A 27,894-nucleotide genomic window follows, 5' to 3' on the forward strand; every position below is an offset into this window, starting at 1 on the left:
CCCGGGCTCTCTCTTTCTGACCCTCCTATCATCCAGCCCGAGTCACCCGGGCAATTGCAGTAACCAGATGACATGACATCACCAGCCTTTTTTGTTTCCTCTTTTGTTTCCCTTTTTTGTTTTTACGGTTCGTCTTATTTAATTATTTGGGCGGTGAGGGAATGACCAGGATACACACTAAGAAAATCACCTGCATTGCGTAGTACACCAGAAGAGCCTCCTCATTACACCTCTCGTGGTCTTATGGCTTGAGTGAAGATGGAAGAAGAACCTGCGGCCGGCCCTGCACAGGCTGCACCCGCGGCAGCCTGCAGCCACCAACAGGATCAATACCTAGACGCTTGATGGTTGGTTGGTTGGGATCGCTGGGTCCCTGACTCTTCTCCCCCGCAGTGTATACCGTCATACCCTAGCTAGTCAACTCCCTATAGAAACCCGCTAAGAATAAATTGGAAGAAAGAATTACCAGGCAGCGATTATGATCTTGCGTATACTGGATATAGTCCTTGCGGTAGGGTACTATAGGGGTCCGTTGTGCCTGACCTGGCCTGCCCTGCCCGAGCCACAGTTCGTATCGCAGCCACAGCCTCGTGGTGTGGCGCTTGGGGGATGGGACTCTGGCCAATCACCGATGGGGTTGGAGGGTTGTTGGATTGACGGGTTGTATGTGTGGGTAAATTGTAAGCAGCATGTTGGTTGCATGCCGGATCGGTCCGGTGCATACTACGACTTGTTCTTGCGGCTTTGGGTTGTTTGTGGGCTGTGGATGGTGGTGGTGGAGATGGATGGCGGGAGGATGAGGTGGTTATGGGAGGGAGGGGATGGCGCAGTCGCTGAGCCACGATCCTTCCATACTCACTAGTCTAAGGGTGATGACGGATGATTGGATTTTCTGCGAAGAGGAGTGAACACGGGTCCTTGGATGGGTAATCAAACAATGGCATTTTGAATGACTACACTACAGTTACTGAAGTACCCAGACCGATGCTAATTCTCCACATCCACCACCTGCCCCGTCCGCAACGCCCGTCCGATCGCGTCCACTACATCCAACGCCCGCAACGCCTCTGCCCCCGAACACACCGGCTCAACCTTCCCTTCCAACACCTCCACAAAATGCGCCAGTTGCAGCGCGAACGGCGTCTGCGTCGTGTCCACCGCCGCCCGCTCCACGGCCAACTCCTCGTTCCAGCTGCGCTGCGCGCGGCCCTCGTAGCTCCACAGCCGCATGTCCGGCACGCTCAGCGACCCCTTCTGTCCGAAGATCCGGTAGAACCCTTCCCCACCACCCCCCGAAACCTGCGGGATGAGCGGGTTCTCGCCGGTGCCGGCCTCGAAGCTCCACGGCGCCGGCGTGGCATCGCACACCAGGAAGGTGCCTACCACGCCGGAGGCGAACCGCAGGGTGATCGCGGCGCCTTCTTCGGCGTCGTGCGGGGGCGACGGCCGGGTGGAGGGCGTTTTCTCGGCGAAGACCCGCGTGATCGGGCCGAAGAGGTAGTGCAGTAGGTCGATATCGTGGATCAGGTTGATGGAGAGTACCCCGCCGCCTGTGGTGGTGCTGCGGCGCCAGTCGCCCGGCGGGGCGAAGTAGCTGTCGGGCTTGTATAGGGTCCAGAGGCCGTTGAGCGCGATGAGCGGGCCCAGGGCGTTGCTGGAGAGGAGCCGCTTCGTGGCGGTGATGTAGGGGTTGAAGCGGCGGTGGTGGCCGATGAGCAGTTTCGGGGATGACGGGGTGAGGGTTGACAGGAGGGTGCGGGCCGTTGCTGGGTCGTCGCTGATGGGCTTCTCCAGCAGCACGTGGATGCCCTGCGCCAGAAGGTCGGTGGCGATGGGGATATGTGTGTGGTTAGGGGTGCAGACGATGGCTGCGTCAGGACGCGGGGTGGAGGGGCTGGCGAGGAGGGCGGCCACGGAGGGGAAGTAGGCCGTCTGCAGGGTCTCGGCCGTTTGGACAGCGTTGGGGGAGGGGTCCACCAGGGCAAGGAGGTTGGTGTTGGGGTTGGCCTGGACGGTTTGGGCATGACGGGGGCCGATGAGGCCGGCCCCGACAATGATGATATTAAATGGCATACTGAAGGATTTAGGGATGTGGTTGTTCGGAGGCAGAGTTGCAGGGGCAGGGCAGCTGGGGAGCAGCTAGTTATACCTCGTCCACGCAGTTGGGTCCGGGGTAACCGATGGACCCCGGGGTGGGTCGTTCCATGACATGTCTGACTCACAGACCTTGGTGTCTCCGGATAATCGGATAGACATTGGGATAGACAGAGGCAGGGACGAGTCGCGTCTGGACCTGGTGGCTAAACGAGATCTGGGGATGAGCTCTTAGCCGGGGTGTACAGCATATACGTACTCGACCTTGGTTCTTGATGCAGGTGCAGTGGAGGGGTAGATCTTCGTTGTGATGATTGCAAATGGTATAATAATGATAGTATTAGAGAGCAATGACTAGTATGGACACCGAGGTTGTAGGAATCTCATGTATGAGTTACCAACCACTTTTGAAATGATGGTACGAAGCAGAAAGTAAAAAGAGAAGAAAGCAAGTGCCGAGAGCAGTCACCGACCCAGTCACCGACCCCGCAAAAGCCGGGCCCGCCAAACCGGCGCCGCCAAACCGGGGCCGCGAAACCGGGGCCGGGTCGGGACTGATGCCTCAGGCGCTCGGCCGGATGTTTGCACTGTTGCATTGTTTGACTATTGCTTTTGGTACCACGGAAAAGTCTTGGCTTCCCTCTTCAGAGTCTCCTCTTGGCATCGACACTGCCACTCTCCCTTTCCCTTTCCCTCTCCCGTCTGCAACCTTCCTAACTTCATTCAAGGGATGACAGTCCGGTCAGAATGCCCCTGATCGTTTCGTGGAGCAACCATCTGTTGATGTCTTTCACTACTTCATCTTTCACACCCGACTAAAAGACTGACGAGGCCGATCATGGCCGCGTCGACCCCGGATTTCCGCCCGGCGGACGACTCGGCCGCCCCGGCTGCGAAAGAATCCTCTTCCCTGAACTTCTTTACCACCAAGCTGGACTTTTTTGTCCATGCACCCAGCCTGGACGATCTCTGTGGTATCTACAACCCAGTGGTAGCTCTGCTCGAGACGGGCATCCATAATGGCCTCTGGTGGCTGGACGTGACCGCCGCCTCCGATGAGGACATCGAGACCCTCGCGCGGAGCTTCGGTCTCCACCCGCTGACCGTCGAGGACATCACGCAGCGTGAGACACGCGAAAAGATCGAGCTCTTCGACTCCTATTACTTCCTCTCATTGCGACCCCCCAGTTCCCGCAAGACCGACGACGGCGTGTGCATCGTCTCCCACAACCTTTACGCTGTCGTCTTCCCGGAGGGGGTGCTCAGTTTCAACTTCGGGACCAGCTTGCACGCTGACCACGTCCGGAATCGTATCAAGGAACACCGGAGCCATTTGGCGTTGACCAGCGATTGGATTTGCTATGCTATCATGTACGACCCCCTCCCCGTATTTCCCTTCTTCAACGCTAACTCTACTTTCCTAGTGACGCGATTGTCGACGGCTTTGCCCCGTTCATCGCTCGCGTGGAGACCGGTGTCGACCTGATGGAAGATCACATTGCCGTGACCCGCCCGGACGAGATTGGACTGGCTTTGCGGCAGATCTACAAGTGGCGCAAGGAGGTGATTCAGATCCGACAGCTGCTGCATGACAAGACGGATGTGATCCGGTGTTTTGCACGCCACTGTGATGCGCTGGCGGCTACATCGACCCAGGTGGCTCTGTATCTCAGTGATATCCGCGACCACGTGCTGACCATGATGGCCAATCTGGAGCAGGCGGAGCAGATGCTCTCGCGGTCGCAGTCGAAGTATCTGTCGCAGCTGCACTTCGACTCCGGGCGCATGCGCAATGAAATCGCCACGGCGCTGAGTCGATTGACCGTCGTGGCGGCGACGATCGTGCCGATGCAGTTTATCACAGGGCTTTTTGGGATGAACGTCATGGTGCCTGGCAAGTCGCCTGGCGGCCTGGCGTGGTGGTATGGGATTCTTGGGGTTATTTTGGGTTTGATTGTGCTGTTTCTCCTTGTGGCTAAGAGAATGAGGTTGTTTGATCGATAATCTACCGGAGAATAGCAAGCTACGACAGCTATCCACACCCGATGCATTGACCAGCCTGCAACCGCCTAATCCTTCCTCAGAACCGCCTCTACCAACTCCGCCTGTCGTGCCAGCACCTCTTCCCTCAGCCGCCGTCCGACCAACTGCACATGACAAGGCGCACCTTCCACTTCCTCCGGCCGATCTGCATCCCATCAGTTGGAGTGTCATCGTGGTGGATGGAACACTTACAAGGGGGTCGATATACTGCATCCTGTCTGAACCATTCCCGATCCGCAGCAGCATCTGACCTGCCGAACGGCAGCACGCAGCTCGGACTCTGTACGCGATCAGCACCCAATCCCCCTCGTGCCAGGACAAGGATGTCAGAGTAGAACATACATCCACCAAGTTCCAAAACACTGTATACCACACATGACTATACGTATCATGCGGCAGGGCGCAGCTCTGGTACGCCGGCGCCAGGATCACATCCAGCTTCTTCTCCACGAACACCCGGCGCGTCTGCGCAGTGATCTCCGCCTTCCGGGCAGTCAGCCTGAACAGATCACGCAGGGTCGGCGCTGGGTTCGTCGTGTTGGATCCATTGACAATGCTCACGGACGGAACGTGCGGCTCCCCCGCTGCATCCAGATGCGATATCGCGGTCCGGTCGGCGTCGAGGCCGAACAGCCCGAAGGCGATCTCATTCCCATCCTCCATGTCCGGGAACTGCGTAGTAATATCCACAATCTCGTGGCCCGCAGCAGCGAGCTTCTCGGCCGCCCGATGAAGGTTCCGCGCGATGTTGGGGTGCAGCGGCAGACCCGGGTGCGCCGTGAACAGCCCGATGCGCAGCTTCTCGCCTTCGTTTTGGTCGGACACAGCCCACGGTATGCCCAACGCGGTATCATCGAAGTCATAAGGAGGCACATCGCAGACGGTCCTCATGAACAGATTCGCATCGCGGACGGAGTGACAGATGGGCCCGATCACCGGGGAAATCCCGGAAAGATACCCCGCGACGCCGGGACTCATCACCGCGGCGTGGGGCACGCGCCCCATCGAGGGCTTGAACCCGACCAAGCCACAGCAGTGCGCGGGGATGCGGATCGAGCCCGCGATGTCGGTGGCGACGCCCAGCAGCGATCCGCGCAGGGCGACGAGGGCGCCCTCGCCGCCCGAGCTGCCGCCGGCGGTCAGCGTGCGGCGGTGCGGGTTGAGCACGCGCCCGAAGACGTTGTTATGCGAGTCGGCGGTCATCAGCGTCTGCGGGACGTTGGTCTTGACGTAGATCACGGCGCCGGCGGCGAGCAGCACGTCGATCAGCGGCGTGTTGGTCTTTTGGGCGGGTCGGTCCAGGAATGCGACGTAGCCCAGCGTCGAGGCCACCCCGGCCACGTGGAACATGTCCTTCACGCTGACGGGCAGCCCGTGCAACGGGCCGACGGGCTGGCCGGTTGTTGCGAGGTGTCTGTCTAGCTCCTGTGCGCGGGCGTGCGCTTGGTCGAACATCGTCTCCGTCAGGCAGTTGGTTAGTTGCTGCGCGATGGCGGCGCGCTTGCTGAAGGCTGTTGTCACTTCGACGGCGGTGTAGGTCCCGTCTGCCAGCTGGGCGAGGAGCGTCGTGGCGTCTGCGGTCTCGGTGATGGCCAGCTCGCGCGAGGTCAGGAGCCCGCTGTCACGCGGGATGGAGAGGACATTCTCGGGGGAGATGGGGGAGGCGGTGGCTAGGAGGGCGGCGGGGAGGCGCCATCCGGCGGGGATCTTGGCCAGTGCTTCGAATTGCTTGGCTTGGACTTTTTCTTGCCAGGTTGGGATAGTCATGGTGTGTTGTTTTTGTGGTTCTGAATGTGTAAATATGAGGTTTAAGATGGGGAGGGGAGTAGGTGTAAATGCAGTACTGTGGTTGGGAAGGATGAACAGGGTAGGGTGAATGGCGTGCGGGGTGAAGAGGGGTTGAGCTGATCGTCGGCGAGACGGCCAATGCGAGGGTGATGTCACCTAGCGTCGAGGGGTATTGACATGAGTTGACTCTGGAATCAATCTCTGCAGACTAGCCTTATCCTTTTATATCCTTTTTGCAGAGTAGCGATCAACTTGGAATGAGGTGGATGTCTGCTTGTGAACGAAGTACACGGAGCAGGCATATGTGCATTCACATGCCCAGATGAGTAATTATGCACAGCTTGTGAATGAACCTTTCTACTTTATTTCAACCATGTGCTCGGTTGCGCTTAGCAGTGCATTTGGACCGTCTTCTTTATCTTTGTATTTGTATTAGCCTTTATTTGTTATATTAAAACTATAATCTTTAGCAGTCTTTGGGCTGACGGATAAAAAAAAAATAAAGTCCAGAACAGTCTCCAAGTCGTAGATTCTCGTGCATCGTCCACGCCCTTATCATGACATGCTCCACTTTTCCAATTTTGCACCCCAGACCCAGGTTTCCGGGTGGGCCACCGAGGGTAACCGACGAGATGTGAATCATCGCAAGACTTTTTGTACATTCTTTTAACCTCTGAGTTTCTCTTCTTTATCACCGAAGTGCTACCACACTCAAATCAACTTCATCCGGTGGCCGCACAATACCTCAGGCAGCCACCACCACAACCCTCACCTACACCTACACCTACACCTACACCTACACCTACACCTACACCTACACCTACACCTACACCTACACCTACAACACCATACTCCCCAGCCCGGCAAAATGGCCACAACCTCAACCTCGACAGCCGTAGAATGGCAGACGGCCCCCGCGATCGAGCTGGAGTCGCGCGCGCCCAAACTCCCGCCCGCGGCCCCGACCTCCGCCACCGACGCGGTCATGCAAGCGTCCGCGCAGGCGGACGCCGAGGTCCCCGACGGCGGACGCGGGTGGCTCGTGATCGGGGCGTGCGCGGTGCTGACGTGGTGGGTGATCGGGACCTCGTACTGCTGGGGAGTGCTGCAGGCGGCGCTGGTGGGGGAGCGGGTGGCAGCGGCGTCGACACTGGCGTTCGTGGGGTCGCTGGCGACAGCCTGCATCTCGTTTTTGGGGATCGCCAACGCGCAGCTGATCCGGCGGCTGGGCACGCAGACCAGCGCGATGCTGGGGGTGTTTTGCTTGGGGCTGGGGTCGATTCTCAGCGGGTTCTCGTACCGCAGTGTGGCGGGGTTGTTTGTCACGCAGGGGGTCGTGTTTGGGGTGGGGATTAGGTTGGTGCTCCATCTTTGACAAAATGAAATGAAATGTATGGCGATGGCGATGGCGATAGCGATGGCTGATACGTCTTAGTATGTGTTTTATGGTCGTCTCGACGATCCCCGCGCAGTACTTCAAGGCCAAGCGCGGCACTGCCAACGGCATCGTCTACGCGGCCGGCGGCCTCGGCGGCACCGCGCTCAGCTTCCTCATCAACGCCCTGCTCAATAGCGTCGGCACCGCCTGGACCTTCCGAGTGATCGGCTTCATGACCTTGGCCACAGGGCTGCCCGCCGCGTGGCTGGTGCAGCAGCGCGTTCCCATCCCACGGGCTGCCTTTGTCGAGTGGTGAGAACCCCCTTTCCCCCTACCCCTAACCAACTCTCAGCAAATCTAATGCTTGAATGTATCGTAGGCGCCTCTTCCGCGACCTCCGCTTCTGCCTCCTCTTCGCCGTCGGCGCCATCGCCACCTTCCCCCTGCTGGTGCCCCCCTTCTTCCTGCCCCTCTATGTCAACGCCCTGGGCATGGGCTCCACGGCCGGCGCCGGCGTCGTCGCCGCCTTCAACTTCTCCTCCGCCCTGGGCCGCCTCACCTGCGGCTTCGCCAGCGACACCATCGGCCCGTTGAACACGTTGTTCGCCTCGCTGCTGCTCTCCGCCCTGAGCATGTTGATCATCTGGCCCGTGTCGACGTCTATCGGCCCGCTCATCGTCTTTGTGGTCATCAATGGCATGTCGAACGGGGGATTCTTCTCGACGATCCCCACGGTGGTCGGGAATGTGTTTGGGTCCGCGCGCGTGGGCGTCGCGATGGGGATGATTGTTACCGGCTGGGCCGGGGGGTATCTTCTTGTGAGTGTTTCTCTTCTTCCAGCGGAAGGGGGGTTGAGAGCTTGTGAGGGATGAGAGGTGTACTGACAGTGGGGCAGGGCTCGCCGATTGCAGGATACATCCTCGATGCGTCCGGGGGTGAAGGGGCAGGCACGAAGGCGTATCGGCCGGCCATTCTGTACGCGGGGTTCATGGCGCTGGCGGCGACGGCGCTGTCATTGGGGATTCGGGTGAAGACGAGCGCGAAGTTGGGGAAGAGGGTTTAAATCCGGGGGTAGGATGAAACCCAGAGCTAAATCTACAGACAGCTAGATATTTACTTAAAACAGCATGCAATAGACATCTTTCACTTTCACAACCATGTAATAAATCTTATTCACAGGCACTGTAATGTCGATCTAGACGAATCACTCCGGAATCCGATGCTCCTCCGCCGCCACCCCAGCACGCCACCGATACTTGGCGGCGGGATGATCCTGCGGCGGCCCCGTCTGGCCCCTCCGGCCGTACAGGTTCTCGCGATACGTGCCCCGCGGCACCGCGTAGTCCTCCCAGAAGAGACCCCGTTTCCGCAGCTCCGGCAGCAGCAGGTCGATGATATCCTTGAACGAGCCGGGTTTGATGGCGTATGCCTGGTGCTGTCAGCCTTTTCTATCCCTACCCCTACCCCTACCCTTACCCCCTGACCGAGAACCCACGGAGGAGTAAACGCAAGCAAGACCTACCAAATTAAACCCATCGACATCCGCCTCGGCGACCCACCGCTCCATCTCATCGGCCACCTGCGCCGGCGTGCCGACGGGCGTCGCCCCCAGCCCGCCGACGGTGATATGGCGGCCGACGGTGGCCTTGGTCCACTTGGCCACTTCGGGGGTGGCTTTCGACCAGCCCTCCACGGCGGAGCTGCACACACACACACAGGCCATCATCAGCATCGCCTCCCAATCCAGCAAATTTCAAAAGGAGGAATATACCGAATAGCATTACTCTGCAGCCCGCGCAACTCCTCCTCCTCGCCATACCGACTCAAATCAATGCCCGTCCACCCGCCAAACAGCGCCAGCGCGCCTTCCACATCCCCGTAGCCCTGGTACTCTCTGAACTTGGCGCGGGCCTCTGCCTCCGTCGCCCCGAGGACGGGACACAGCAGGGCCAGGAACTTGATGCTCGTGCCGTCGCGCCCGAACCGCGCAGCGGCCAGCGCCCGGATCTCGGCGATGTTGTCCCTGACGACGGAGGGCGAGTGGCCCGCCACGAAGATCGCCTCCGCGTGCTGCGCCGCGAACAGCTTGCCGGATTGGGACGTCCCCGCTTGCAGGATGACGGGCGTGCGCTGCGGCGACGGCTGGCAGAGGTGCGGCCCAGGCACGGTGAAGTTCGGGCCCGTGTGGTCGATGGGCCGGACCAGCGCCGGCGCGGTGTAGATCCCCGTCGTCCGGGAGAGTTGCACCGCGTCGTCGCGCCAGGAGGATTCCCACAGTTTGTAGGTCACGCGCAGGTATTCTTCTGCTGTGGCGTAGCGGGTGTCGTGCTGGACTTTGTTAGTGTCTGGGGCCGAGGGGGGGTGGGGTGGGGTTGGATTGAGGTTCGGGGGCTAGGGCTACCTGGGGCTGTTCGGTGAGCCCTAAGTTGCGGGCGGCCGAGTCGAGGTACCCTGTTACTACCTATTTCTCTTCTCATTAGATGCTTTTTCCTTGGGCAGAAGGAGAAGGAGATGAGGAGATCGGGGAGTGCGTACATTCCACCCGACACTACTCAACCCCGTTAGCTATGAACGTAAACACCCCGGAATGACTGCAGAGAGCAACTTAAGGAGATCCTACCGCCCCTTGGTCAAATGATCCACCGTCGACAGCCGCCGCGCCAGGTGATACGGCTGCTCGTACGTCGTCGCCACCGTCACCCCGAACCCGATGCTCTTCGTCACCGCCGCCATCGCCGGCACGACCGCCAGCGGCTCGTTGACCGGCCACTGCGCGCCCGAGGCGATCGCCGGCCCCAGATTGCGGGGGCCCTTGTACACGTCGTAGCCGCCTGTCGCTTTCTCAGCATTCGACAACCCAACTTTCTAGAAAGGAAACTTGCAAGAAAGGGGAGGGGGGGGGGGCTACCAAGCACATCTGCGATAAAGATTCCGTGGAACTTGGCCGCCTCCAGCAGCTGCGCCAGCTCCGTCCAATGCTCGATTTCGTTGAAGCGGTGCGATTCGTCCTCGGGGTGGCGCCACAGGCCTGGCGATTGGTGGCCGCTGCCTTTTGGGAGTCAGCTTCGCTTCAAGAGGTAGGGGATAGAAGAGAAGAGGAGAGGCTTACACATCTCAACGAAGGCGTTGAGGATGAGGGATTTGCGCGGGCGCGCGGGCTCGGTGGACGTCATTGTGGCGGGTAGGTTATGGTGAGAAGAGTAATGTCAATATCCAAAGTCAGGTCGTGAGGTTGCAGCGAGAAGCGATCCTTTCGAGTCCTTTATAGTGTTTGGCGTTGTCGCGGTTGATCTGCGTGCGTAGCATCAATGTGGGCCGGGATGGCGTGATAACGAGGGGGAGTAGGGGTCATTCCCGGCTCTGGGGTACAGTTTGGTGGGTAGATGTCGGGCGATAGATCGACTTTTACTGTACCTAAGACCAAGATATCTACCCGAGAGCAATGCTCAATAAGATCAGGGAATGTATTGGATAGCTTAGTGGATGCAGTGATTAGGGCTGAGCTTCCGCTGGGCTGCGACCAATGCATTGCCCTACTTTTGGGTCGATGCCGCCAGCGCGCGGCCTCGTCACGCAATGCCCCTCCAACAATTTGGCTGCATTGCGCGCAGGTACAGCTCCATGTCGGCCGAGAGATCACTGTAGCTCAACTTTGGATCGCCAGAGCACCTAATGTGAATATTTGATTGTATAACAAGCTTGCTGATCACGCTAAGAGGGTGCACAACGTGCATCTGGCCGGCTTCAAGGGCCGTGGCGCTATTTCACTAACCTCCAGTTTTCTTGCCATGATGCCGACTTCTATACCTCGGAACCATGCTAGGAATTTCATATGGTTGAAAGAAACAACAATTATTCATATAGAGGGTCTGTCTGGAGAGGGTGGTGACTATAGCCACAGGTGAACCATGCTTCCACCTCCAAGACACCACCAAGTCACCTTCAGCGCAGACTCTCGGGCAATCTCTTGTTGCACAGCATTCTACAATGCAGTAATACGGCTCATATAAGAGGGGGGAAAACACCCTGTATGGAAGAGAATGCCAAAGTTTCAGTATAGCAAGTTTCAGGACAAACACTTGATCCGGCTGATGATGTAATGATCCTGTGGTTGAGTCCCAAAACAATCTATGTGATCGGAAAAATAACTCGGTCTCATCCCAAGCAGTTCTTACTGTAAAAATCAGGTTGCCTGAGAAGTTAGTGAAGGGAGGTGTTATCTCTAAACTTTGTATTAATTTACGTCTGCTGTTGAAAAAGGTCGCGATGTTTGGTAGCCTAACACTAGCTTCCATTGAAAACTGTCAACCCTTAAAGAAAAAAAGAAAAGATATAAACAAGATCCACTAAAGTTGCCGCTATAAGCAGAAAGCACATTTATAACTCTAAATATCTAAACTCAGTGAGTATCCGGGCTCACACCACAACTCCTAGTCAGTGATTCACAGCTAGACTCGTATGTACACTCAGGCTCATTTATATTCACAAATGGCACGTGAACAGACTCAGGGCGCACAGCGGAAGGGCACCCAGAACAGCCCCCACAGATAAATACAGATTCTCAAACATCATTGGGCATTCCGTATCCTCCAAGCTTGACGCAGGGGACTATTCAACACCGGCCCTGCTTAGCGCAACGCTATCACATATTAGGGAGCCCTTAGCCTAATCGGGGGCATCACTAAGCCCCGATCCCCGACCCCACTTTTGCCGAGTCGGCCCTGCTTCTTTCCATCCCTCCAATCAGTTGTTGCTATATCACCGACATCGTCCTTTGGGGCTTCAAGTGCCCAGTAGCATGTAAGATTTCTCCACCGTTCATCTACTACGCCCAGGGCTTGTTCCTGCTAGTCTGTGTGATGGTTGGCCAACACAGCTTGTTACCCCTTTCTACTACCGAGTAGTCAACGCTCCTATTTCAAATTTAAATACTAACCGTTCCTCCTACTTTTGAACACACCCACTTCTCAACCCTACCTGCAGATTACGCTTACCACAAGTAAAAAATGAAGGCCATTCATCTCTGGGTCGCAACCGCCCTAATGGTACCACGGGCTCTAGCGGCCACTGCTACCTCCACTACCTCTACGTCCACCACCTCCACTGCCGCCGCCGCAAGCTGTACAGCTTCCCTCATCACGACTCTGTGCAGCTACCCGGAACCCGGCGACGACTTTGCCGTCGCCAGCGAGAGCACGGCCGACTGCTGGGATTACTGCAACGCCCACCCTCCGTGCAGCTTTGTGATCTTCGCCGCTGGCAACCCTACCACCGGAACCGGCACGTGCTGGCTGTACCCGGGGCAATCCTACAACGCGAGCGAAGGCAGTTCCGATTGCAGCAGCCCCTACCTGTCCGTCTACGACGAACCCGTGTGTTCGGGCGGGAGCGCAACCACCACCACGGCTGGCGCCTGCGCCGCCACCGCGACTCCCACCGCTGTCGCCTCGGGCTGCGGGTACCCGGCGCCCAGCGACTGCTTTGACGACTGTGTGACCAGTACCGGTGCACCGGACTGCTTGAGTCTATGTGCCGAGGCCGATTCCTGCAGCTACGTTGTCTTCAACCCGGAGAATGCGGACAACTCGACCTATGCCGCGGGCAACTGCTGGATCTACCCGAACGGGACCTACGACGCCGGGTCTGCGACTACTTGCAGCGGTGATCCGGAGCAGTACGTGTACAACAACGTGTGTCCCAAGGCGTCGTCTTCATCGTCCGCGCTTTCGTCATCTGCTACGGGCACTGGAACTGTAGCTACGACTACAGGCTCTACGGGTACCGAAATCGCCGATCAAACTGCGGCCTCGTCTACCAGCAGCGAGAATTCTGCGTCTGCCGGCCTCTCGCATACTAGTCCACTGGCGATAGGCATGGCAATGGTAGTATTGCAGGCCTTTTGGTGAGATTCTTGTGGTAATGGGTGGTTGTTCGGCGAAGCAATGTATGATATAAGGAGCTGCTAGAGTCCTCGAGTAAACTGCCTAGGACAATGAGAGAATTGTGGTATGCTAATCTGTATTCTTCTACTGCACCCAGGTCAACTGGCCGGGTCAAGACTGCCACCTGAATCCGGACGCATCAAACACGCTGCATCTGCCGTTATGGTATCCGAAGCCTCGTCTTGTGGATCCGGTACTACCTGTAGCATTTTGTGGCTAGATGGAGTGGCAATTCTTGCACATTATACGAGCACCAACCTAGCAAGCATGAGACAAAGTTTCGCAGTGCGCAATGGCATCACAGACTCGGTAACATGTATCCAAGTTCAGTCACGCGACTGGCAATCAACCCTCAAGTTCATTTTGCTTTTGGTGTTCTTCGACCATAGGTTATTGCGCCACCCGGAGGATAACATCTCCGCCGACGCCAAGTCTGCGTTCAGACCCGGAACTCTGTGGTGCCATCAGGGCTCGGTTGGACATCTGACCGCGCTAGCTGACTTCTCGAGAGGGTTGGAGCCTACAACCTCAAAACCGGCGGTTTGACCACTCCATCGTGGATCGCCGTTGTTGGACAAGCTTAGGGCCATTGATCTTTCCATCTCTAATTTTGTTTACACAAAATACCCGGATACAAAGATATATCTCACAAATCAAGGCCTCAAGCATCAGCTTGTGCCAATTCCGTGCTGATATTCACATATTCACATCGGAAGTAGCAGCTTGTTGTCCAGCTCAGGCAAATGTAATCCACGAATAGCACTGGCCCAGCATCGACAAGAAGGTTTTCACCCCCGTGCCAGCCAAGCATCCAAGCGATGCCAAGGCTCACCGTCTCGTATTGCCTTGCATGCCAGAGGATGTCCCGGCACGTGGCGTATACCCGGACTAAGTCTCCCCCGGAATTCTGGGCCTCCCCGCGTTTCTGCGGGGATTGCGGGGGAAATCTGGGGTGACAGCTGCGACAATTCGACGGCGGAGACACCCATGTTGACGGGTTCTTCGTCGACCCTGAGATTGTCTACGGTGTTTCCTTCACCGGTGGAGATGCGCAAGACATGGGTATAAATCGGTAGTCAGGCCTTGCAGGTCTACTACTGCAATGCACTCCTCTCCTTGACCTCCTCAATCAGAACCAACCCACTCATGGAAAGATAGCGATGGCCGCGCAAACCTCAGAGAAGACCGATCTCGCCCTCCAGGTGCAGAAGGCCAGCAACGTGCACGTGGAAGACATCCAGTCCTCTGAGCTTCTCAATGCAAAGGGGGGCGATTACTCGGGAGCCACAGCAAAGACCGATGAAGTGGAAATCCGTCTCGTCCGCAAGCTGGACCTGCGAATCATGCCCATCCTGTGGATGATGTATTTTCTGAATTATGTTGGTGATCGACTACAATACCAGTATGGTCCTCACTAACCAATCATCCAGCTGGACCGCAATGCCATTGCCAACGCGCGTCTCAACAACCTCGAGGAAAACCTCCATCTGGTCGGGACGCAATACAACACCTGCATCTCGATCCTGTTCATCGGGTAGGTGAAGCATATCCCACGCCCACAGCACCCTCCCACTGACTACAGCCAGCTACCTGCTCATGCAGATCCCCTCGAACATGTTCATGTCCTCCCCCAAGATCCGCCCCTCGCTCTTCATGAGCGTCTGCATGGCCAGCTGGGCGATCGTCTCCGCCCTCACAGCCCTCACCAAGAACTACGTCTCGCTGGTCCTGGTCCGGTTCTTCCTCGGCGTGACGGAGGCCCCCTTCTACCCCGGGGCACTCTTCCTGCTGTCACTGTTCTACACGCGCAAGGAGATCGCCCTGCGCATCTCCATCCTGTACACGGGGAACATCGTGGCGACCGCGGTAGCGGGCCTCATCGCGGCCGCGACCTTCGCCGCTCTCGACCAGAAACACCACCTGAAGGGCTGGCAATGGCTCTTTATCATCGAAGGGGTGGTCACCTTCTTCATCGCGGCCCTGGGCCTCCTCATGCTCCCCGACCACCCCCTCACTACGCGGTGGCTCACCCCAGCCGAGCGCCAGCTCGCCCACGACCGCATCACGCGCGACACCGTCGCCCACGCTGCCCCCGGGCCCGAAACCAGCCGCACCTGGACGGCCCTCCGCGATGCCCTCCGCGACCCCCGCCTCTACCTCCTGGCGTTCATGCAGAACATGCACCTCAGCGCATGCAGCTTCAACAACTTCTTTCCCACGGTGGTCGGCAGCCTGGGCTTCGACCGCACGATGACCCTCGTGCTGACCTGCCCGCCCTACCTCGTTTCCGGCGTATGCAGTGTCATCATCGGGATGACATCAGGCCGCTACAACGAGCGCACCTGGCACATCACGGGGAGCATGGGGCTCGCGGTGATCGGATTCGTGATCGCGTGTCTGACGCTCAACACGGCCGCGCGGTATCTGGCCTGCTTTCTGTTCGCGAGCGGCGCGTACGCGGTCAACTCGGTGATCCTGGGGTGGGTGTCGGCGACGCTGGGCCAGACCCCCCAGAAGAAGGCGGCCTCGCTGTCCGTGGTCAATGTCGTGGCCAATGCGTCGTATGTCTACACCGCGTATCTGTATCCGAAGAGCGACGGGCCGCGGTACCTGGTGGCCATGTCGGCGAATGCGGCGTTCGGGGTACTCACGATTGCGAGCGCGTGGGGGTTGCGGGGGTGGCTGCGGCGGACGAATCGCGCGATTCGCGAGGGGAGGGTGCCGGGCGGGGATGAGCGGGTGTTGTATGCTTATTAGGTCTTTTTGGATGTCTGCACTCAGGGTAGTTTTGGGGAGAATGGAGGGTTGTGTTGTGAATGTGTGCGGTGGTAGTCTGAGCTTATGTTTGAATGTCATTTCTTTCCTTAAGACAACACCATATCCTTCACGATAAGGAGCGACATTAGATCCAGTGGAGATAGATACAAAAAATTTCCAAGAGAATTCCCACTCGCAAATACTTCGGGCCTCACTTTTCCTCCCAAGAGTGTCTCCCCGTAGCACGATATGATTAAGCACTATACCGTCCACTCCAATTAAATAAAAACACAACAAGATAATCGCCTATCCCTCCCCAACCTGTATAAAGAGCGGTTGCTTCGGCTCGTACATTTCAAGAGCATACAGAAGCCCTCCTACACCTTCGTAGCGCGACCAGAGAGCCTCAGCTCAATATCGAAGCCCTAGATCACGCACTCAACCGTCGATCCATCTAAGCACGAACCATTAGCCCAGCCCAATCCAGTCCAGTCCAGTCCCATCCACCTCTCCTCCCTCTATCATCCCCATCAACCCAAACCAGAAAAGATGAAGAACATACCGCACCGCCTGGGCTTATCCTCATCCTTAACCCATCCCCGGGGCGTCTTGAACCACTTGCCGGACTCCTCGCCGTTCCTGTCCCGAATCCAATCATCAGCAATCGCAATCCCAACCACCTCAAGTTCAACCTCAATAGACGTCAAAGGAGGGGGCCATACTCATAGTAACAGAACGAAGTAAACGTCGCCCCGAGAATGGACGTTCCGTTCTCCGGGCTCGACGCGCAAGGGAACTTGTAGTAGGGGTAGGACACGCGGACCTGGCAGGGGTTGGCTTCCTTGCCTCCGCCACTGCCGCGGGCCGTGAGGCTGCTGCTGTCTTCCGCCGGGGCGGCGGTTGCGGCGTTCAGGGCGAGCGGGAGGAGGACGATGGCGGAGAGTGGGGATTTCATGACGCAAGGAAGAAAGTGACTTGTGCTGAGATCGGAGTAGAGTGTATATGTGTTGTGGAATTGTGTGCTGGTATCTGCTCGGATGTCGTTGTTTCAGTTTGGCGTGGGTTGGGGGGGTTTTTATAGATCTGGCAGCATACTGTGAAGAACAGCTTCAGGGTCTAGATTCGATACTAGGATGCGGGCATCATCATCATCATCAGTCTACACAGCCTCCTGGCCAGCCCAGGGCTGCACCTCTCCTAAGCCATGGGAACTGTCATCTAGTGAGGTGATTTGGGCAGATCCATAGTTTCGAGTGATGCGTGCTCGGGTCTTGGCGATGGGCGGATGGCAAAAAAATAGGGTTATGACATGTTGCAGATCCGCGACCGAGTACGCCCGCCGGGCGGTAGTCTGGGCCATCGGGGTGGGATGCTTGGCGTATGTTGGTATGTTCCACAAAAAGAGGTAACCTCGAGATCTAGATCGGTCTGGATTGCGTCTCTTGGCGATGCGAAAGACTGGGTAGCCTCCTATCTTTCACCTTTCACTGATGCAATATGTCATCTTGGCGTGGTCATATAGTGATCACTAAATGTGGCAACTACTATTTGACTGATGATACTCCGCATTCCCTATTTAGTAGTTTGATGTGTTTGAGAATCATCTACCTGCTGCATGTCTCCTCAGTATTCATCCACCTATACCTCCCAACTAGACCAGCTATGATCCCAAGACCACAAGTGCATTCTCTTACACACCCACTACACATCTCCACCCCTCCCCATCCACCGCCCCTTGACCCTCTGCGTAAACGCCACAAACTTGGCCACGCCCACCGCCGCCTCCACATGGCCCTCCGGATCCTCGACCTCCTCCGGAAACGCGATCCCCGTGCCATACAGCCCTTTGACCTCGTCATTCTCTTCCCACCCCCGGACCCGAAACCCCGACGACCGCATATCAAACTCCAGACTCCCATCCACCCTGCTCCCCTCCACATACACCCTCGGAATCGGGCCGCGCTCATACCCCACCGCCCACACCACATGCGTACACCGCGGCAACCACTCCCGGAACGCGGCCTCCTCATCCTCGCCATCGTCGACGAACCGCACGATCTCCGGATCCGGGGAGCGCTCCAACACCTCGCGGGCCCATTCCGCCGTCGCGCCTTTCAGGCCAGTGTTGTCGAAGATGATGCCGTCGTCGGTGTAGATGGCGTATTTGATGGGGCGGCGGTGGAAGTTGAGGATTGTGATGGCGCGGTGGGCGGGGCTCGACTGCGCGAGCTCGTAGAGGTTGCGCACGACGAGGATGCCGGAGTGGGAGTTGCCGATTACGGCGATGGTAGAGGGTTGGTTGCCGGGGAGGAGGGATGGGAGGAGCGAGCGGCGCATGCAGGTGTCCAGGTCTAGTTGGTGGAGGTTGGGGTTGTATTTTTGGTGGGTGGTGGGGGTGCGCGGCTGCGAGCCGGTGCTGAGGATCGTGCGGGTGGTCTTGATCGGGCTGGGTGAGGCGGGGGTGGTCTTTAGGGTCCAGATGTTCTTCTGGGGTTGAGGTTAGCTTTGCTGTGGGTTCTTGCTTGGGGAATAGAATGGGTGAGAATGAAAGGGGTTGACAGGAAGGGGGGGGCCCACGTCAAGATGCGCTTCCTCGACTGTAGCAGTCAGTTTCTCGACCTCCGGGCGCGCGAGCAATCCCTCGATCAGCATGCAGATCATGTCGCCGGCGACGCTGAGCTGGCAGGTGGAATTGTGGTCTATGGCTTCGAGGGCTGTGACTGCGTTGGGCGACGGGGTGGAGTCGGTGATTGAGCGCAGGGCTTGGGAGGAGTTGATGGCTTTCAGGTAGATTGCGACGGTCGTATTTCTGGGTGTTCGTTAGCAGAATGAACACACGTCCGATACTCGGTATGGTGGGAAGATCTTACGACGAAATCTCCCGGTACAGGCTGTTCAATCGTCCTCCTTGCCAGGCTGGGTCGATCCAGAGGATCTTTTGAGCTCCCGCGTCGAGCGAGGCTGCTACGGCGGCCATGCCCCCGGGACCGGCGCCTACGACGACGGCGTCGTATGTGGTTGCCATATTGGAGGTGTCGAGTCTTCAAATTTGACCTAAGAAGCTATGTGAAGACTGTACCGATGGAGCGATTCCTGCTTTTTTCGTCTATGCAGAGGTAATTTGCCGCGAGTGATATTATGACATCATCGGGGGTTGTTCGAAGGTTGCGGAGAGACTCTCTTGGCACAACACAGAACACATAAACTCTAGTGTTACAAATATTGAGCTGAGCTCTGACACATATGGGTCATAATGCTACTATCCCACATACATATATTGCTTACGACTAGACCTTATGGGGCCAATGATTGATATGCAGCAGCTGTAACAGTTAACGGGAATGCCTGCTGTCTTTGTCCGATCTCCGACCACTCCAGCTGCTCCCACGGTACAGTACAATCCATGACGGAGGTGTGCCTGTTGTGTACATATTCATCAAACACCTGCTTGCCCACCTCAGTCCAAATGCTCTACCCAGTCATCATAGGATTCGAGAACATATGTGGGAATGTTGCACAAGCATTCCCCTGAAAATAAGGCCGCTGCGATACCCTTGTGAGAGGCGGGCACCGGCCTTGGTTCCCCGATTCGGATCAATCAGATAAGCCTCGGGGATAAGATGTGGGGTCAGCCTCAGCCCACTGCACAGCCCACAGCCCACTCATCCCACCAAACTTCTTCATCTCCTCTGCCAAACATTATCCCCAATAAGACACCCCCTTGGCGCCAAGCACACATACACCATGGCTGAATCCAACGTGCAGAAAGACAAACCCGCCGAGCAGTACAGCTGGTACCAGCCCGACCTCGCGCAGGTCAAGGAGCCCGCCCGGACTCTGCTGGCCGAGTACAGCAAGATCCCCGAGGAGAAGATCATCGAACATGTCAAGGAGGTGGTGAGTGAGCACCTGACACCCTCAAGTGTATGATGATCTAAAATAGAGACCTACAGCGCGATCGCGCCTTCGCCGTGGTAAGCCACCCTTCCCTCCTCTTCACAACACCCAGATGTGCTAGCACTCAACTCACCAACCCACCAGTTCCCCTACCCCTGCATCGGATCCTTCCGCTTCCTCGACATCACCATCTGCGCCTCCCCGGCCTACCCAGAGATCCTCTCGCGACTCAAGACCTCAGACGAGACATACCTAGACCTAGGCTGCGCAATGGGTCAAGACATCCGCTACCTGGTAAATTCCGCCCCAACCCTGCGCCACCACCACCCCAACTGACTTGCCCAAGATCCACCAAGGCGCCCCCGCCTCCCGCCTCTACGGAAGCGACCTGCACCCCGAGTTCATCTCCCTGGGCTACGACCTCTTCGCCGACCGCGCCACGCTACCCACCGAATTCATCCCCAGCGACATCTTCGACCCCTCCTGCGCCCTCCTCACTCGACTGACCGGACAGGTCGATATCATCAACGCCGCCTCGTTCTTCCATCTCTTCGACTGGGCCACGCAGGTGGCGCTGGCCAAGCAGGTCATCGCGCTGCTGCGCCCGCAGAAGGGGTCGCTGCTCGTCGGCCGGCACGTCGGGGACTTTGACGCCGGGGAGCGCGCGGACAGCGAGCTGGGCAATACCTACTACCGGCATGATCTGGCGTCATGGCGGCGGATGTGGGCGCAGGTGATGGCGGAGACGGGCACGGAGTGGGAGGTCGACGTGCGGGCGGAGGAGTGGGCGGACGTCAAGCAGAATCGGCATAATCGGGAGAGTTCGTTCAAGATGGTTTTTGTGGTGAGGAGGGTTTAAGTTGGCTGTTTGGGTGGTGAGAGGGAGAGGGGGGGAGCGGGGGGTGAGGGTTTAGACGACGTGTGTGGTCAAGGTTGTAGGTGGAAGAGGGGAGCGGGTGGATAAGAGGTCACTCGCAGGGACACTGGCAACACAAGCAATCTCAGTCTTGTTGATTTTTGTTTGGTTGTCTTGAAGGTGAGCTGTGCATAAGGTCCTCAGTCGCCGATAGCTTTATCTTATCACCCCGAAGGTTGTCCCCAAGGTCCCTGTACAATACACGTTGATAAGAAATGAGCCAAAATATTCCTCACCAGATTCACCATCGTCACTTTTTTTTTCTCTGATTTTCTTTTCCTTCAGACGAAGACGAAGATGAAGCATAGCGATCTGGAGAGCGTCAGTCATGTTCGCCGTGATATGCGGACCCGGAAGAAGTACGCAGGCCAACCACCCCAGCAAACACAGCTAACCACTAGCAGAGCGGACTACCTCGTGCTCCCCCTCCTCGCCACCGGCTTCGCGACCTACCAAATCGACCGGACCAATATCGCCAGCGCATTGACTGGAGGCTTCGCCTCGGCCATCTCCGTCGACCAGAACACCATCAACCTGGGCAACCAGCTTCTGTTTCTGGGCGTCATTCTCTTGGAGATTCCTTCCAACATGGCTCTACAACGAGTGAGCCGTTCCCCTCTCCCGATCCCACAAATTATATTGTTGACAGTACTAGGTTGGCCCCCGTCGCTGGATTGGTGCCCAGGTCTTCATCTTCGGAGTCCTCGCCGCCCTCCAAATCTTCATCCGTAATCGCACAGGGTTCCTCATCACGCGGGCCGTGCTCGGCCTCGCGGAGGCAGGGTACATCCCGGCCGCGATGTACACACTCTCCACCTGGTACACGAAAGAACAACTGACGAAGCGCATTGCGATCTTCTTCTTCGGGATGTTCGGGGGTGCAGCAATTGCGCCGCTCCTGGGCGCCGCGCTGCTGAAGCTAGATGGCCGGGGCGGGTTAGCGGGGTGGAAGTGGATCTTTCTGGGTGAGCAGCATTTCCCGAGCTCAACCCCCGCATCCGAGGATTTGAAGCACAGCAATGCTAAGAAAATGCAGTCGAAGGTCTCTGGTCCATCATCATGGCCCTCCTCCTCTTCATAGGCCTTCCGGACCGCCCTCCCAATCCCCGGGAATCCAACTCACCCTCAACCCGCAACAGCAACAGCAACAGCGACAGCGACAGCAGCAGCAACAGCAGCAGTCTCGACAAGCCCACCCCCGACCAACCTCCCACCTCCCCCGCGAACGAACGCATCCCCTGGTCCCTCGTCTACAAGACCATAACCAACACCGCCAAATGGCCGCACTTCCTCGCCACCGGCTGCGTCTTCGCCACCTGGAGCCCGCTGACCACCTACACCCCCAGCATCATCATGTCCCTGGGCTTCAATCGGATCGCAGCCAACGCCCTCGCCGCCATCGGCAACGTCATCACCCTCCCGGTCATCTTTCTCTTCGCCTGGCTGAGCGACGCCACCGGGAAGAGGGGGTGTGCCGTCCTCCTCGCGATCGGCAGCTACCTCGTCGCGCTGGTGGTGCTGCGCACCGTGCAGCCGCACGTGGGCCGGTGGGGGCATGTTGGACTGTGGACGATGGTCAACGGGCTGGCGGTCGGGTATCACCCTGTGCATAATGCGTGGATTCAGGTGAAGTGTGACTCGGCGGGGGAGAGGAGTATTAGTGTTGCGTGAGTTTTGTTTTCTCTTTGAGGTTGGATAGAGAAGGGTGCGAGATGGGTTGCTGACTCTTTTGTTAGGTTGTGTAAGTTGCGACGCTGTGTGTGTGTGTGTGTGCTGAGTGCTGGAGACTGATTGTGTTTCCTAGTTGTTATGTCTGCGACCGCGGGGCTGATGGCGGGCAGCCAGATCTTCCGGGCGGGTGAGGCGGATGATTTGTAGGTTATCGTGAGAAACAAGGAGTGGGATTGCGCTAATGTGAGATCTAGTTATCCGAGGGGGTTGATGATTATGATTGCGCTGGTGGCGGTGGGGTTTGTGTTGGTGGTCGTGCAGATGGGGATATATCGGTTTACTGATGGGAAGAAAGCTGGGCCAGTGGAGCAAGAGTGCTGGGAATAGTGCGATTACCTCAAACCCCCAGTCTCATTCCCTGCGGCTTTCAGCTATCATGATGACTTTAGACAATGCGAGAGGGGGTTCCTCGGAAATTGGCCTCGTCCGATCCTGCACGACACGGTCTAAGTGCAACCAACCTCTGTTGGGAGTGGCCCTCTCGGGAGAACAAGACGCGAGGCCCTGGTCATCGAGGTACCAGATGTCAAAATGGTCAGATCCCCCGCATTCTTCTGTCTAAATGCTGGTACTTGAGTGGTCCAATGTGCCGATGTGGAGGACGAACAGCCGACCCCGGAGTTCCCACCTCGGCACTGCAGGATTGCGGGGCCCCGCACGAACCTCGCCAATCTCTGGTAACCCTGCGATTCCCTTGGGAGGGTCGTCAGGTACAATTCAGCACATCTTTCTGGCCCAGCTTGACTCGCTCGATTGAGGCAGAATCCAAAGGCTACGGGGGCGGGTTATATTGGAGAAGGTGTTAGATCGTATCACGAGAACGCGGCCGACATAAACCGACGACCAGGCTGGTTCTTTTTTTTGGTTTTTGCAGTGCCTGTAGCTGCTGCAAGCTGCTTGATGAGTGATATGCACTTCTCTCTTGGCTGCAGCTAACTCGGTTGATCACTATGCCGAAGGTACAATCCTGTCGGGTTATCCGAGCTTGCACCTTTCCTCAAGGCCAGGCAAGTATAAAGTCTCAGCTTCGCGGTGGGATCTTAGATTCACGCAAGATGTTGAGCAGCTGGTCCTCAAGTAAAAATGCTGTCTCTGCTTCCGCCCATTGTAGCAGCCCTAGTTGTGCCGGGGACTGTCGCCCACGGCACCAACGACCAGGTCCTGGCTGACCTCGACTACGGGACCTTCCAAAACCCGTCGAACCTCGTACGGCCGCGCTTCCGGTACTGGGTCAACGATGCCTCTGTCAGCCCCAGCACGGTCGAACAAGACCTGAAGGATATCGCGAAGTCCGGTGCCGGAGGCCTTGAACTTCTGGGATACTACAACTACGGTGATTCCGACAACTTCGGGGGCGGGTTGCAGGCGCCGCTGCAGGCGGACTGGACGCAGTACGGGTTTGGAAGTCCGGCCTGGAGTGAGTTCTCGGTCACCTAGTTGCCTTGCGTATGACACTTAATGATATGTCCAGAGAACCTCTCCCTCACGGTGCTGCGGACAGCGAAAGAGCTCGGGCTCGTGGTCGACTTCGCTGTCGGCCCCAACCAAGGGGCTGGAGTCCCGGCGCCATATCACGATGAAGGCCTTCTTTGGGATCTGGCCGCTAACAATGCCACTTTCTCAACTACCGATGGCTTTGAAGGAACGCTGCCGGGCTGGGGTATCGGTCAGCTCGTCACCGCGGTGACGGGGTCGGTCAAGTCATCCGGTGGCAGCGTGAAAGTCCTCGCCGTGGACTCTCTGCACGACATCACAGACTCTGTCAGCAGCAGCGGACACGTTCACATCCCGTCTTTGTCGTCGTCAGCCACGACGGAGAGTCACCACCTCTTTGCGTACTACCTTGTCCACGCGGACTACCGGGAGGTCCAGAGTCCCGCTGCCGTGCCCGCTGCCGTGCCGCAATCCCCCGTCAAAACGTGGTCGCAGAATGGGTCTTGGGTGGTGGACCATTTCTCGGTGGAGGGCGCTCACCTGATGGCCTCGTTCTGGCAGCAGTCACTGCTGGATGCGGAGATGTGCGATCTTCTACGCGAGGTAGGGAACTACATGTGGGAGGATAGCCAGGAATACAAGGCCGCCACCTGGTGGACTCCCCGCCTCCCGCAGGTCTTCCAGGCGAATCGCGGGTACAGTATCGCCAAGTATCTCCCTATCCTGGTGGGATCGGGCGTGCAATCTTCAAATGTCACCTACGTCACGGATGAGGCGGACGAGGGAAAAAGTCATGCGCAGGACTATGAGCAGACCGTGCGTGTATCCCTGCTTATCAAGGTATTAGGGCTAATGTGCAGCAGTTGACGGAGCTGAATGCCGAGTATCTGAGGGCACTCACCGAGTGGTCCAACAATCTGGGGGTCCAGTGGTCCTCCCAAGTTGTCTACAACATGCCCATGGACATGCTGGCCAACATCCCTGCCGTCAACGGCCCGGAGACCGAAACCCTGGGGTTTAGTAACTTGCTAGACGGGTACCGGCAATTCGCAGGCCCGGCTCACCTCGCCGGAAAGCGGATTGTTTCCAGTGAGGCGGGCGCGATCATGGGATCGGTGTATCAGGAGACCATCGACGAGCTTCTTTGGGGGCTGAAGCGCTCGTTAGCTGGGTCGGTCAACAACTTCATCCTGCACGGATGGCCCATGGGCGGCAACTACGGCAACACGACGTGGCCGGGCTTTACAACTTTTGCGTACCTCTTTTCTGAGATGCACGGGCCGCGGCAGCCTGCCTTCGAATTCTACTCGGACTGGGTGGACTACGTGGCGCGGAACCAGTGGGTGGCGCAGATCGGCATCCCGAAGGTGGATCTTGCATTCTGGGCGAAGAACACCACTGGATATGAGTCGATTTCGACGTTGTACGCGGCGAGTGATCTCGAGGAAGCAGGTAGGTGACATGCTGCAGGGGGGACTAGGCACCTGCTAACGGGGTAGGGTTCACGTACGAATACCTCAGCCCTGACAACTTCGATCTTCCGGAGGCATATGTCGCCCACGCCAGCTTAGCGCCGAATCGTCAGGCTTTCAAGGCTCTGATCGTCCGGGCAAACGAGACTCTAACGGTGGCCGGCGTAGGCAAGCTGGTCAAATATGCGCAACAAGGTCTTCCGATCATCTTCCCAGGTGGCGTACCCTCTACCTTCAGTGGATATGACCCCACGGGCCAGGCGCAGGCGCTACATCTCCTTCAAAACATCACCTCCCTCCCCAACGTCTACCTCGTAGCCGACCAAAACCTGGCTCAAACGCTTGAGTCTCTGCACATCCAGCCGCGGACATCCACCGCAACCAACAGCACGGTGCACACGACCTGGCACTACGACCCCACCACCAGGACCTCCTACATCTACATCTTCAACGACGCCGCCGGCCAGCGCGTCAACAGCACCGCAACCGGAACCATCACCTTCGCGACCACCGGCACCCCGCACCTCTACGACGCCTGGACGGGCTCTGTATCTGCAATAGCCATCTACAACCAAACCTCCACGCACACGACCATCCCCATCAACCTAGCAGGCAACCAAACCCTCATCATCGGCTTCCACCATTCCCGGAAACCCAACCCGCCATCACCACTGCACATCCCCATCCCCAATCCAGACACCCAGACCACCACCCTCCCCGAAGCAGCAATCTCAACCAAGCACAACAAAACCACCCTCACCCTCAAGCGCACCTACGACCCCTCCCCCCTCACCCTCCCCCTCCCCCTGTCCACAACCACCAACAAAACCCACCCCCTCAACCCCATGCTCACGCCCCCCATCCCGCTCACAAACTGGACACTAACCCTCGAATCCTGGACCCCACCCCCGGACATCTACAATATTACCCCCGGCCCGACCCGCACAAACACCACCTACCCACACCTCACCACCCTCCTCCCCTGGTCCCAGCTCAGCCCTGCCCTCCAAAACGTCTCAGGGATAGGCTACTACACCACGACCTTCACCCTCTCGGCCCACCACACGCAGCAAGGCGGGGGCGGCGCGATCCTCGACCTCGGAAAAGTCTCGCATGCGTTCCGGGTGAGGGTGAACGGCCACGCGATCGGGCCGGTGGATCTGAGTGCGGCCAGAAAGGATATCGGGGCGTGGGTGAGGGCGGGCCGGAACACGGTGGAGGTGGCTGTGGCGAGTCCGTTGGGGAATGTGGTGAGGGATTATTGGGAGATTATCAAAAGTGGGGGGAAGGGGGCAGGAGTGACGGGTGCGTTGCCGGCGGTGGCGGAGTATGGGTTGGTCAGGGTGGGGTGGGTTGTGCCGTATGAGGTTGTGGAGGTTGAGGTTGGTGGTGGTGGGCTTCGGTAGGGTGCTTTGGGGGGGCGCGGGGCGGTTATATGCATCTTGATAGCCACGATTCTACCTTTGGGGTAGAGCTTTGTTGTCTGAGGGTGTAGCGATGTGGAGATTTGTTTTGTTGCAGCTAATATCTATGGATGTAAATGGAAATGCATCCCAGGGCCGCCATCCTAAGAACCCGAATTCAGCCAGGCGTCGTCCAGCAGCTCCTGGGCTGTTTTCCTCTTCTCAGGGATCCACTGCAGCATCGACCGCATAAAGTCGAGAAACATCTGCTGGTTCTCTCCTGTAAGGTTCTCCTCTACCTTCTGCAGGGAAGTTGCAGGGACAGTGACCCCGCCCGCACCCAGCCATTTACCTACAGTAGAAGCGTCAGCGTAATCTCCTTATACGTCAGGCAGACTCACCCTCATCCGTAAAAACATGGCGCGTCTCCAGACTCCGTCGCACAAACGATCCAGGCGGCAACCCAAGATACGCCACCATCTCAGCCACATGATGCGAGGGTGAGTAGCCTCCGTCTTCGTCGCGCGCGTCGAACAGATGTTTGTCTTCGAAGATATCTCGCACCTGACACTAAGCCACATGGCTCTTCAGATTTGAGCCCCGCTTACCATGACACCAAGACCCCAGATATCAACCTTGGAGCCCCAATCCATATTGAACCGTACCTCGGGTGCCCTAATCTCCGGCTGGATGATTCCTCAGCGAGACCGACCGATGCAGATCGCAAATAACCGGCTGTCCCCATAGCATGTTCTTTGGAAGGCAGAGTAACCGGGAGGTGTACATTGTCCGACGGCTGTCCACCAACTTTCGGAGACTAGGGTATTGGTGTTCGGCTTTTTCCAAGTTGCGCGCTACCGAAAATGATTCCTCCAAGAGAAATTGGCGGCCAGAGCCAAAAGGGCCTAGTCACCAGCAACAGAGCCGGGCAAGCGTGGCGGATTGCATCTCAAGATAAAAAATATGTACCCGAAATGCATTAAAGAAGGGGGAAGAAGCCTACGATAAGCATCGACCACCAACCATGGCACTGCCGCTT

The 27,894-nt window shown here is 57.6% G+C and overlaps 14 protein-coding genes across 14 annotated transcripts; 8 read left to right on the forward strand and 6 right to left on the reverse strand.

Annotated features, from left to right (window-relative positions):
- Positions 1 to 243: 243 nt before the first annotated feature.
- BO72DRAFT_25752 (uncharacterized protein) lies at positions 244 to 898 on the forward strand. Its single transcript, XM_040940102.1, has one exon. It carries the CDS (start codon positions 479 to 481, stop codon positions 860 to 862), a length of 384 nt encoding a protein of 127 aa, XP_040803987.1. The 5' UTR covers positions 244 to 478; the 3' UTR covers positions 863 to 898.
- Positions 899 to 965: 67 nt separating this feature from the next.
- Positions 966 to 2,504, reverse strand: BO72DRAFT_445789 (Gfo/Idh/MocA family protein). The gene has a single exon (XM_040944137.1). The coding sequence runs from the start codon at positions 2,071 to 2,073 to the stop codon at positions 988 to 990; it is 1,086 nt and encodes a 361-aa protein (XP_040803988.1). The 5' UTR covers positions 2,074 to 2,504; the 3' UTR covers positions 966 to 987.
- A 428-nt stretch (positions 2,505 to 2,932) lies between these two features.
- BO72DRAFT_493811 (magnesium transporter CorA family protein) lies at positions 2,933 to 4,098 on the forward strand (the record flags this gene model as incomplete). Its single annotated transcript, XM_040948415.1, has 2 exons — positions 2,933 to 3,465; positions 3,519 to 4,098. The coding sequence occupies 2 exons, from the start codon at positions 2,933 to 2,935 to the stop codon at positions 4,096 to 4,098; spliced, it is 1,113 nt and encodes a 370-aa protein (XP_040803989.1).
- Positions 4,099 to 4,163: 65 nt separating this feature from the next.
- Positions 4,164 to 5,904, reverse strand: BO72DRAFT_424035 (putative general amidase; the record flags this gene model as incomplete). The annotated part of the gene is made up of 3 exons (XM_040942860.1): positions 4,164 to 4,282; positions 4,330 to 4,417; positions 4,480 to 5,904. 3 exons carry the CDS (start codon positions 5,902 to 5,904, stop codon positions 4,164 to 4,166), a joined length of 1,632 nt encoding a protein of 543 aa, XP_040803990.1.
- Positions 5,905 to 6,649: 745 nt separating this feature from the next.
- Positions 6,650 to 8,372, forward strand: BO72DRAFT_399118 (monocarboxylate transporter). Its single transcript, XM_040942115.1, has 4 exons — positions 6,650 to 7,281; positions 7,361 to 7,615; positions 7,683 to 8,121; positions 8,199 to 8,372. Exons 1-4 carry the CDS (start codon positions 6,794 to 6,796, stop codon positions 8,364 to 8,366), a joined length of 1,350 nt encoding a protein of 449 aa, XP_040803991.1. The 5' UTR covers positions 6,650 to 6,793; the 3' UTR covers positions 8,367 to 8,372.
- Positions 8,373 to 8,450: 78 nt separating this feature from the next.
- BO72DRAFT_445792 (LLM class flavin-dependent oxidoreductase) lies at positions 8,451 to 10,703 on the reverse strand. The gene is made up of 8 exons (XM_040944138.1): positions 10,413 to 10,703; positions 10,212 to 10,352; positions 9,924 to 10,134; positions 9,839 to 9,851; positions 9,705 to 9,764; positions 9,075 to 9,631; positions 8,826 to 9,003; positions 8,451 to 8,732 (listed from the first exon to the last, which is right to left on the reverse strand). Exons 1-8 carry the CDS (start codon positions 10,474 to 10,476, stop codon positions 8,508 to 8,510), a joined length of 1,449 nt encoding a protein of 482 aa, XP_040803992.1. The 5' UTR covers positions 10,477 to 10,703; the 3' UTR covers positions 8,451 to 8,507.
- A 1,587-nt stretch (positions 10,704 to 12,290) lies between these two features.
- Positions 12,291 to 13,262, forward strand: BO72DRAFT_445793 (uncharacterized protein). Its single transcript, XM_040944139.1, has one exon. It carries the CDS (start codon positions 12,310 to 12,312, stop codon positions 13,207 to 13,209), a length of 900 nt encoding a protein of 299 aa, XP_040803993.1. The 5' UTR covers positions 12,291 to 12,309; the 3' UTR covers positions 13,210 to 13,262.
- A 1,143-nt stretch (positions 13,263 to 14,405) lies between these two features.
- On the forward strand, positions 14,406 to 16,002 carry BO72DRAFT_372177 (putative MFS transporter; the record flags this gene model as incomplete). Its single annotated transcript, XM_040941037.1, has 3 exons — positions 14,406 to 14,624; positions 14,676 to 14,779; positions 14,832 to 16,002. The coding sequence occupies 3 exons, from the start codon at positions 14,406 to 14,408 to the stop codon at positions 16,000 to 16,002; spliced, it is 1,494 nt and encodes a 497-aa protein (XP_040803994.1).
- A 219-nt stretch (positions 16,003 to 16,221) lies between these two features.
- Positions 16,222 to 16,957, reverse strand: BO72DRAFT_525664 (uncharacterized protein; the record flags this gene model as incomplete). The annotated part of the gene is made up of 3 exons (XM_040949973.1): positions 16,222 to 16,456; positions 16,565 to 16,641; positions 16,725 to 16,957. The coding sequence occupies 3 exons, from the start codon at positions 16,955 to 16,957 to the stop codon at positions 16,428 to 16,430; spliced, it is 339 nt and encodes a 112-aa protein (XP_040803995.1). The 3' UTR covers positions 16,222 to 16,427.
- A 610-nt stretch (positions 16,958 to 17,567) lies between these two features.
- On the reverse strand, positions 17,568 to 19,153 carry BO72DRAFT_424048 (uncharacterized protein). Its single transcript, XM_040942861.1, has 3 exons — positions 18,873 to 19,153; positions 18,580 to 18,811; positions 17,568 to 18,489 (listed from the first exon to the last, which is right to left on the reverse strand). The coding sequence occupies exons 1-3, from the start codon at positions 19,025 to 19,027 to the stop codon at positions 17,704 to 17,706; spliced, it is 1,173 nt and encodes a 390-aa protein (XP_040803996.1). The 5' UTR covers positions 19,028 to 19,153; the 3' UTR covers positions 17,568 to 17,703.
- A 523-nt stretch (positions 19,154 to 19,676) lies between these two features.
- Positions 19,677 to 20,771, forward strand: BO72DRAFT_399128 (class I SAM-dependent methyltransferase). The gene is made up of 4 exons (XM_040942116.1): positions 19,677 to 19,899; positions 19,956 to 19,976; positions 20,044 to 20,193; positions 20,246 to 20,771. Exons 1-4 carry the CDS (start codon positions 19,747 to 19,749, stop codon positions 20,756 to 20,758), a joined length of 837 nt encoding a protein of 278 aa, XP_040803997.1. The 5' UTR covers positions 19,677 to 19,746; the 3' UTR covers positions 20,759 to 20,771.
- A 372-nt stretch (positions 20,772 to 21,143) lies between these two features.
- On the forward strand, positions 21,144 to 22,873 carry BO72DRAFT_466607 (MFS general substrate transporter; the record flags this gene model as incomplete). The annotated part of the gene is made up of 6 exons (XM_040946779.1): positions 21,144 to 21,174; positions 21,222 to 21,418; positions 21,471 to 21,780; positions 21,852 to 22,475; positions 22,620 to 22,689; positions 22,741 to 22,873. 6 exons carry the CDS (start codon positions 21,144 to 21,146, stop codon positions 22,871 to 22,873), a joined length of 1,365 nt encoding a protein of 454 aa, XP_040803998.1.
- Positions 22,874 to 23,629: 756 nt separating this feature from the next.
- Positions 23,630 to 26,858, forward strand: BO72DRAFT_525668 (uncharacterized protein; the record flags this gene model as incomplete). The annotated part of the gene is made up of 4 exons (XM_040949974.1): positions 23,630 to 23,963; positions 24,018 to 24,796; positions 24,844 to 25,432; positions 25,480 to 26,858. 4 exons carry the CDS (start codon positions 23,630 to 23,632, stop codon positions 26,856 to 26,858), a joined length of 3,081 nt encoding a protein of 1,026 aa, XP_040803999.1.
- Positions 26,859 to 27,019: 161 nt separating this feature from the next.
- On the reverse strand, positions 27,020 to 27,879 carry BO72DRAFT_525669 (uncharacterized protein; the record flags this gene model as incomplete). Its single annotated transcript, XM_040949975.1, has 3 exons — positions 27,464 to 27,879; positions 27,257 to 27,419; positions 27,020 to 27,207 (listed from the first exon to the last, which is right to left on the reverse strand). Exons 1-3 carry the CDS (start codon positions 27,506 to 27,508, stop codon positions 27,020 to 27,022), a joined length of 396 nt encoding a protein of 131 aa, XP_040804000.1. The 5' UTR covers positions 27,509 to 27,879.
- Positions 27,880 to 27,894: the final 15 nt, after the last annotated feature.

This window comes from Aspergillus fijiensis, assembly GCF_003184825.1.
Source record: "Aspergillus fijiensis CBS 313.89 unplaced genomic scaffold BO72scaffold_11, whole genome shotgun sequence".
Lineage (NCBI taxonomy): Eukaryota > Fungi > Ascomycota > Eurotiomycetes > Eurotiales > Aspergillaceae > Aspergillus > Aspergillus fijiensis.

What these genes read in the sequence shown, in the direction of transcription:
- BO72DRAFT_399128 (XM_040942116.1), top strand. Translation starts at nt 19,747, where the DNA reads ATGGCTGAATCCAACGTGCAGAAAGACAAACCCGCCGAGCAGTACAGC. An exon ending in GCGATCGCGCCTTCGCCGTG is followed by an intron (nt 19,977 to 20,043) that starts GTAAGCCACCCT and finishes CCAACCCACCAG; the next exon opens with TTCCCCTACCCCTGCATCGG. An exon ending in GTCAAGACATCCGCTACCTG is followed by an intron (nt 20,194 to 20,245) that starts GTAAATTCCGCC and finishes GACTTGCCCAAG; the next exon opens with ATCCACCAAGGCGCCCCCGC.
- BO72DRAFT_25752 (XM_040940102.1), top strand. Translation starts at nt 479, where the DNA reads ATGATCTTGCGTATACTGGATATAGTCCTTGCGGTAGGGTACTATAGG.
- BO72DRAFT_424048 (XM_040942861.1), bottom strand. Translation starts at nt 19,027, where the DNA reads ATGGCAACCACATACGACGCCGTCGTCGTAGGCGCCGGTCCCGGGGGC. An exon ending in CTGTACCGGGAGATTTCGTC is followed by an intron (nt 18,812 to 18,872) that starts GTAAGATCTTCC and finishes ACGAACACCCAG; the next exon opens with AAATACGACCGTCGCAATCT. An exon ending in TCGAGGAAGCGCATCTTGAC is followed by an intron (nt 18,490 to 18,579) that starts GTGGGCCCCCCC and finishes CCTCAACCCCAG; the next exon opens with AAGAACATCTGGACCCTAAA.
- BO72DRAFT_399118 (XM_040942115.1), top strand. Translation starts at nt 6,794, where the DNA reads ATGGCCACAACCTCAACCTCGACAGCCGTAGAATGGCAGACGGCCCCC. An exon ending in GTGTTTGGGGTGGGGATTAG is followed by an intron (nt 7,282 to 7,360) that starts GTTGGTGCTCCA and finishes GATACGTCTTAG; the next exon opens with TATGTGTTTTATGGTCGTCT. An exon ending in GGGCCGGGGGGTATCTTCTT is followed by an intron (nt 8,122 to 8,198) that starts GTGAGTGTTTCT and finishes ACAGTGGGGCAG; the next exon opens with GGCTCGCCGATTGCAGGATA.
- BO72DRAFT_445793 (XM_040944139.1), top strand. Translation starts at nt 12,310, where the DNA reads ATGAAGGCCATTCATCTCTGGGTCGCAACCGCCCTAATGGTACCACGG.
- BO72DRAFT_445789 (XM_040944137.1), bottom strand. Translation starts at nt 2,073, where the DNA reads ATGCCATTTAATATCATCATTGTCGGGGCCGGCCTCATCGGCCCCCGT.
- BO72DRAFT_445792 (XM_040944138.1), bottom strand. Translation starts at nt 10,476, where the DNA reads ATGACGTCCACCGAGCCCGCGCGCCCGCGCAAATCCCTCATCCTCAAC. An exon ending in CTTTATCGCAGATGTGCTTG is followed by an intron (nt 10,135 to 10,211) that starts GTAGCCCCCCCC and finishes AGAAAGCGACAG; the next exon opens with GCGGCTACGACGTGTACAAG. An exon ending in ATGTCGATGGGTTTAATTTG is followed by an intron (nt 8,733 to 8,825) that starts GTAGGTCTTGCT and finishes TGACAGCACCAG; the next exon opens with GCATACGCCATCAAACCCGG.